The sequence below is a fragment of the Gallus gallus genome, chromosome 2 (assembly GCF_016699485.2).
Source record: "Gallus gallus isolate bGalGal1 chromosome 2, bGalGal1.mat.broiler.GRCg7b, whole genome shotgun sequence".
Taxonomy (NCBI): domain Eukaryota; kingdom Metazoa; phylum Chordata; class Aves; order Galliformes; family Phasianidae; genus Gallus; species Gallus gallus.
In genome coordinates, this window is record NC_052533.1 from 135,483,737 (window position 1) to 135,491,893 (window position 8,157).

The following is an 8,157-nucleotide window of genomic DNA, read 5'->3' on the forward strand; positions in this document are numbered from 1 at the left end:
GTTTTTCAAATATTTTCTCTTTAACAAGCCACGACAGAATGTGTTGCTATGATCTGCCTTAGACAAGCAGGCATAGAGAATATCTGTATCCTAGAAAGACCTAAGGCTACCATGGGCAGAAGACAATTCCTGACAAATAAGACACACTAACAGATTTAGTTTCCCGTAGAATCATAGAATGGCATAGGTTGGAAGAGACATTAAAGAACATTGAGTTCCAACACTCCTGCTGCGAGCAGAGCTGCCACCCACCATATCAAGCTGAGCAGGGCCCCATCCAGCCTGGCACTGAACACCTCCAGGGATGGGGCATCCACAGCTTTTCTGGGCAGCCTGTGCCTCACCACTCTTGGAGTAAAGATTTTTTTTCCTAAAATCAAACCTAAATTTCTGTTCTTTTAGTTTAAAGCCATGCTCCCTTGTCCTATCACTATCAGACCATGCAAAAGTAAGTCCCTCTCCTGTTTATAATCTCCTTTCAAGTACTGGAAGGTCACTGTGAGGTCTCTGCAGAGCCTTCCCTTCTCCAAGCTAAACAAGCCCAGCTCTTCAGCCTTTCTTCATAGTAGAGGTGCTCCAGCCCTCTGATCAACTTAATGGCTCTCATCTGGAGCCTCTCCAACAGCTTTGCAAGAGTTTCTGTGCATGGGGCCCTGGGCCTGAATGCAACGCTCCAAATGGGGCCTCATGAGGGCAGAGTAGATGAAGACTATCACCTCCTTCTCCCTGCTGCTGCTCCTCTTCTGATGCAGCCCAGGGTGCTGTCGGTCTTCTGGGCTGCAAGTGCACACTGCTGACTCATGTCCAGCTTTTCACCCACTAGGACCTCCAAGTCCTTCCCCACAGGGCTGTCCTCAATGAAGTTTATTGATGACAGGTGTCATTCTGTAATGCTGTGCCTTCATAGGGCACATTGGTGGTCTTGGCTGAGCCATGCAGGTCCACGCTCAATGTGGGGAGGCAAGGGGGCCCTGGACTGTGGGGTCATGCCCTGAGGGAAGGAAGGAAAAGGATCTGAGGACGATAGCTGACAGCCAGCTGAACGTGAGCCAGCAGGGTGCTCAGGTGGCCAAGAAGGCCAATGGCATCCTGGCTTCTATCAGAAATAGTGTTACCAGCAGAAGCAGGCAAGTGATCATCCCTCTGTACTCAGCTCTGGTGAGGACACACCTCGAGTGCTGTGTTCAGTTTTGGGCCCCTCACTACAAGACATCGAGGCCATGGAGTGTGTCCAGAGAAGGGCAACGAGGTGGTGAGGAGTCTGGAGCACATGTTTTATTGGAAGCAGCTGAGGAAGTTGGGATTGTTCAGTCCGGAGGAGGCTCAGGGAAAACATTATTGCTCTTTAAAAATCCCTGGAAGGAGGTTGTGGTGAGGTGGGGGTCGGCCTCTGCTCCCAGGTATCAGTGATAGGATGAGAGGGAACTGTCTTAAATTATGCCAGGGGAGTTTCAGTTTGGATATCAGGAACAATTTTTTTTCTCCAAAAAAGTGGTGAGGTACTGCCACAGTCTGCCCAGCGAGGTGGAATCACCATCCCTGGAGGTGTTCAGGAAACGTGTAGATGTGGCACTGAGGGATGTGGTTTAGTGAGAATGGTAGGGATGGGTTGATGGTTGGACTAGATTAGCTTAGCGATCTTTCCAGTCATAACGATCCTGTGATCCTACGATCCTAAGGCGCCGGCCCCGCGGAGCAGACCCGCAGGGCTTCAGCCCCGGAGCCCCGGCCGCCGCGTCGGGACGCGGGCAGGGCCGGGCACCGCCGGGCAGGTGGCGGAGCACAACGGGGAGCGGAGCGTAGGGCCCTGCCCGGCTCCAGCTCCCCGCCTCCGTCCCGCGCTGCCGGTGGCGGGGCGTGAGGAGGGGGGGCGGGGGGGGGGGGGTCCCTGCCGGCCTCTATATAAGCGGCCGCAATGGCTTTGCCGCCAGAGCCGAGCGGCGCGGCGGGTAGACGGCCGGGACTATGGAGACGGGCGGCGGGCAGGGGCTGCCCGTCCTGCTGCTGCTCCTGCTCCTCCTCCGGCCGTGCGAGGCAAGTGCGGGGGGCGCGGGGGGCGGGAGCCGTTGGTCGGGCGGGCGCCGTGACCCGAGGCCCTCGGGGCCGCTCTGTCCCCGCAGGTGAGCGGGCGGGAGGCGGCGTGCCCCCGGCCCTGCGGCGGGCGCTGCCCCGCGGAGCCGCCGCGCTGCGCCCCGGGAGTGCCCGCCGTGCTGGACGGCTGCGGCTGCTGCCTGGTGTGCGCCCGGCAGCGCGGCGAGAGCTGCTCCCCTCTGCTGCCCTGCGACGAGAGCGGCGGCCTCTACTGCGACCGCGGCCCCGAGGACGGCGGCGGCGCCGGCATCTGCATGGGTAGGTGCGGCGGGACGGGCGGGGCGGGCTGACCTCTCCCTCTGAAATGCACTCGCTTTCCTCACCAGTGCTGGAAGGGGACAACTGCGTGTTCGATGGGATGATTTACCGCAACGGGGAGACGTTCCAGCCCAGCTGCAAGTACCAGTGCACCTGCCGGGACGGGCAGATCGGGTGCCTGCCCCGCTGCAACCTGGGCCTGCTGCTCCCCGGCCCCGACTGCCCCTTCCCGCGGAAGATCGAAGTCCCCGGAGAGTGCTGCGAGAAGTGGGTGTGCGACCCCAGGGATGAAGTGCTCCTGGGAGGCTTTGCTATGGCTGGTGAGGAACTAAAACTCCTTATCGCAGCTGTTAGGAGGAGAAGATGATGTGATGGAAATATCCGTGGGGTTGCAAAGTGTAAGATGCGGCTGCTTTGTGCTGTTTTCTTTTGTTGTTGTTGTTTTGTTTTTCTTATTTCTCGTCTAGAGTGACCAGTCAGTGAACCACTGGTTATGAAGAAAGGCAGAGGTTGACAGGTAAAAGAAAAGATACTCAGAGGATGAACTTGCATCACAGGTTTAAAGAGTAGAATCATAGAATCACTTGAGTGTAGATGGGACCTTTAAACTCCCCTGCAGTTAAATGGGACACCCACAGCTAGATCAGGTTGCTCAGAGCCCAGTACAGCCATACCCTGTGTGTCTCCAGGGACAGGGCAGTAGTTAACCTGAGTTTATTTCCAGTTCTGGAATTTCTGTTTATCTGGTACAGGGTAGTTCTGGGAGTAGAACAAGGCCATAATCCTCCAAACGTTATTTTCCCCTCAGAATCAAAACTGTAGTCCTGCTATTTGCTCTGGAAGAACATCTTACATCATAATACCATTCTTACAGCTTAGTCTGCAGAAGACTTTCTCCTCCCTCAAATTCCCCAGCTATTACAAGTAGTCAGCATGGCAGCTAAAATGCCAGCAAATTCCTGTCTGTCTGTGCTAGAGCTCTCATCATTATTGTTGGCATTAAAAGCATTCTGAAGTACTTGGAGAAGCAGTAGTTACAAATATAATGAGTGGATCTGGAAAAACTTCCCATTCCAAAACACAGAACTCATCAAATGCTTTTATAACTTAAATCAATTAAGCTACGTAATGTTTTTGCCTATTTTCTTACTGAATCACACTTCGTTCTCTTCAAAAGCAGTCTATCAGTTCAACATGAATTTTCATAAGCTACTTTTACTGAGATTTGAGGGCACTGCATTCTCTTCCAGTCACTGCTCTTTGTGCTCTTAAGCAGTTACTTATGCTGAAACTCAGCTAATCCATTTGAAAAACCATTAAGGAAGGATTCAGGAAGAAAAGATCTAGTAACTTCAGAGTGCTATAAAGAGTCAGATGTAAGGCATATAAGATATAAATGAAAAGCTTGCCATCTTTCTACTGTCTTTCATTTTCTTTGATTTTTATTTATTTATTTATTTATTTTGACAGTGACAGGCAAATCATAGAATGGCTTGGATTAGAGGGAACCCTAAAGATCATCTAGTTCCAACACCCTCTGCTGTGGGCAGTGTTCCCAACCACTACATCAGGCTCTGGGTCTGATCCTAGGTCCTTAAAATACCTAGAGACTGATTATGTGGATTCTTTCTGTCAATGCCCATTCATTGCAGAAGGTCACCCTTTTGGAGTTTTACCTTGCAAAAGGTGAAAATACATTTCTTGAGAAGCTTAACAGCCAAAGCTGTGGGAATGACACAGGAAGATTCATGTGACTAGCTCAGTCATGTTTCCTTATTCTCTTTACTGCTGTGATAACCACTGAACCACCTACAGTTAGCAGTGTTTGCAGAATGGAGCTTAACACATCCATGAGGGCAGAACACTGATCAGAGTTGGCAGTGGCTTTGAGCAACTAGGAATTTCCCTCTCACCCTCCCTTTCTCCTCTCCTCCCTGCTTCCTTCCCACCATAATCTGTCAATAACTGACGAAGTTGGGTGACTTTATGACTGTGGGAGTTAAAGCACTTTACTTCCCTACTGCTTATTAGTTTAGATAAAGCTCATGACCTCTCTTAAATCATACCTAATATAAATATTTTTGTGACAACTTAAGAACAAATCTGTGATGTATTTCCTTTGGGAAGATTGAAGACTAAATAGTTGCTGAAGTAGTGTTCTAAACTATTTAAAAATTGTTAATAATTCTTAGAATTATGTACTGCAATTTACTGAAACTAAACTAACAACTTCACTGATAGTGGTGACCTGCACCTTTACATTGACCTTTAGATGTAGGAAGTGGCCATCCAGAACAACTGAACAGGCAGATTTTAAAATTCTTGAACTATGAGTTTTTAGCTGTATTTGTTTCATCTTTCATCCCAGATGTGGTGGAGATCAATTAGATACTCTGCTTTCTCTTAAGTTTTTCATAATAACAAAGTTCTGTGGCATTTTGTTTCCAGCATACAGACAGGAGGCCACACTTGGGATAGACGTGTCTGATTCAAGTGCCAATTGTATTGAACAGACAACAGAATGGAGTGCTTGTTCCAAAAGCTGTGGAATGGGCTTTTCTACCCGTGTTACCAACAGAAATCAGCAGTGTGAGATGGTGAAGCAGACACGACTTTGCATGATGAGACCTTGTGAAAACGAAGAGCCATCTGATAAGGTATGCTCTGAGCAGTGACAGGAGCAGCATCTCTTCAGCTGTAATTCCAAGGCTGTAGCATTTCAGTCTAGAATGCTCTAGATACAAGTGTATATACATACATATTTTAGCATACATGCAGCAAACCCTTTGTTTTTCCAAAGCATTAGATTTGACATGTATGCTCAATAGCTTTATGTTGCACATCGTTTGAGGCATCCCAGAGATATTGAACATACTGCATATGCAGAATGGATACATCATATTTCCAGTCTGCTGAGCATTGTAGAAGTGCAGAGAAGTGTGTGAATCTACTCGGGTAAACTAAATCTTTTCTTAATCCTTTTGATATTTTGCCAAAAGCAAACCCAACACTGACACTTAAGCAGCAATAAATATGTTTCTAAGAGAGCTGACTTTTCAGCTGCCTCTAGACATTTTACAAGTTTTGCTGCCAGTGAGAATAATGTAGGTAGGGAAGAGGACCATTTGTTTTGTAGTGTTCTTGTGTTGGAAAGCATTGCTGAATTCTCTATGCCATTTTGAATGCTGTGTTTTGAGAAGGATGTAAGACACTTGGAAAGGACTGGGGAGACTAACGGGAGTGGTCGGAGATCTAGAAAATCTGTTCTAAAGAAAACTTGATTAAGCTGTGCTTTAACTGCAAGCAAGAGCAATGATGCAAGTTTTCCTAACTGTGCTGAGATATTGCAGCCTGAGTCTATGGGAGATATGTTGAGATATGGTGAGTTTAGACTGCATGAAAATCGAGGGCATGAGAACTTTCTAAGCAGAATGTCAGCTTGTCTTGTCTCACATGAAGAAAGAAAGCTTTAACTATTTGTCAATTATTAGTATCCTAATAACATACTGGTGTCGAGGAGAGTTCCTGCAGGAGTGAGGATTGGTAAGAAATTACTGAAGTAGCTGGAAACCATTACCGATGTAGAGCTAGCAAAGACAACAAATGGAAGCTTTCCGAGTAGACGTATATCCTTGCATGTCAGTTATTAATTGCTTTCTTGTTTATGCAGTGATATCTCTAATATCTTTTCTTATTTCTCTTAGAAAGGAAAAAAATGTATCCGAACAAAGAAATCCATGAAAGCTGTTCGTTTTGAATACAAGAACTGCACCAGTGTGCAGACTTACAAACCTCGTTACTGTGGCCTCTGCAATGATGGGCGATGCTGTACCCCACACAACACCAAAACGATTCAAGTTGAGTTCCGCTGTCCTCAGGGCAAATTCCTAAAAAAGCCAATGATGTTGATCAATACCTGTGTCTGTCATGGTAACTGTCCTCAGAGTAACAATGCTTTCTTCCAGCCATTAGATCCCATGTCTAGTGAAGCAAAAATATGAAATGTATAGTTTAGGTGGCCCAAAAGGTATGTAGTTTGTACAAAACTTGACCCACAATCAGGTGAATGTAATAATTGCATATGTAAAATATCTGAGATTTTTTTCTAAACAGTCTGAGTGCCTTTTTTTTCCTGTAGTTTACTAAATACCTCATGACGTTTCACCCCTCCAAATGTCTTTTATTCATTTGAAGGAAATTTTGTACCTTGGACAGAGCCTTCTGTTGTTTCTTGACAGTGGCATAACGATTACAAAGTCAACAGCTAGTCTTTCTCTCTGAGTTTAGAGGACCTTGCCATGATTTTCAGTAGCCATAAGACTGGGCTTTTTAATAATGGATTCCTTGGGGAATGCATGATAATATGTCACAAAAGCTTCCAGAGTTTTCACTTTGAATAATGTGTACAAACACTTACACAGCCTTCTTCTTTCTGTTCAAGTTAAATTCTTCCGGATAACTGAAAATGTTGCTGATGAGAGTCTGAATTCTTCTGGCTTATAAAGTATCTTCTATCTGTACCTCTTGACTTTCTCTGAGGGATTAGTTTGCACATAGCCTCAGAAATGACATAGCTAAGATCTCGTATCTTGAAGCATAGGAGATTGATAGCTGATAACAAATTTCTCATTCGTAGCTTTATTAGCAGCCTAATCCAAAACCTACTGAAGAAAGTGTCTTACAAGAGCTTGGTTCTAACCAGTGTCTGTCTGTAGATAAAGTAGTTGTATGCAAAAATAAAATTTCTGTAAATTCCTTTAAAATACTAACTGTATCAGATGGTGCTTCACTTACTAGAAAGATGTTTATGTAAATAGAAACTGTATATATTGTAATATAACTTTTATTAGGTAAATAAACTTTATGTGATCAAAAAGTATTTTTTCCTAAAGCTGTTTAATTTTTGTTTGCTTGCTTGTTTTCTAAAAATCAGTAAATTATAATGGCTAAAACTGATGGGAGGATAAAGAGTCTGCCAACTCCTAAAATCAAAACACCCAATCTCTTGATGTTCTTAGTGTACCCTTTCCTAAGCTGTGCCCTAAGAGGTATGGGATATCTTGGTGCAAGAAAGGATAAACAACTTGTGAGGAACTCTAATTAGAGGGTGGGTTTTTTTCAGAGAAAGTCTGGGAGACAGTGATGTAAATAAATATTGTGATGAAGCCTGCTGTGGAAGGTAGTGGTAGTGGAGAAGAAACTCTATGTGACTTGGAGTTTGGTTGTAAAATATTAAACAAAGTATTTAACTTCATCCTGCAGCATTTCTGCCTCACAAGTAGGCCCATGACCCCGATTACGATCTCATAGCAGTATACCCAAAGAATATTGCCAAATCATCCCTGCCAGGTTTTTGCTCTTGAAAAAACTGGAAGAAGTTTAGTCTTGCCCCTCAGTTAGAGCATGACACTGCATGCTCTCTGTTCTTGCACTGGTAGATTCCTATTGTGCAGAATTTATGAAGATCTTCCTGGTTTTGCACCCCAGAAACCGTATGTGCCAGGATATGTTGAGCGCTGCAGATCCCTGTAGGTGGCTAAGGAGCAGTTTAGAATCTAGGAGTGAGGAATAAATATTACTTTCACCCTACATCTCTGCTTCCCTGAGGTTCAGGCTGGTTTGTGCAATGCTTTTCTACTATAAAACAAGCAATCAAGTATTTCTCAGGATCATCTTGTAAATTACATGCCTCATAATTTGCAAGATATCAGTCACCAAGCAATACAACATTTGGTTGGCCACATTTAAAGACTCTGAATGACCAAAATCCAACTAATGCTCAGCTAGGTGTAATTAAAGAATACAGTC

General features: G+C 45.4%; 1 protein-coding gene across 1 annotated transcript; it reads left to right on the plus strand.

The window, feature by feature from the left end:
• Positions 1 to 1,929: 1,929 nt before the first annotated feature.
• CCN3 (cellular communication network factor 3) lies at positions 1,930 to 7,228 on the plus strand. Its single transcript, NM_205268.2, has 5 exons — positions 1,930 to 2,034; positions 2,121 to 2,349; positions 2,418 to 2,669; positions 4,798 to 5,006; positions 6,054 to 7,228. Exons 1-5 carry the CDS (start codon positions 1,966 to 1,968, stop codon positions 6,348 to 6,350), a joined length of 1,056 nt encoding a protein of 351 aa, NP_990599.2. The 5' UTR covers positions 1,930 to 1,965; the 3' UTR covers positions 6,351 to 7,228.
• The last annotated feature ends 929 nt before the right edge of the window (positions 7,229 to 8,157 follow it).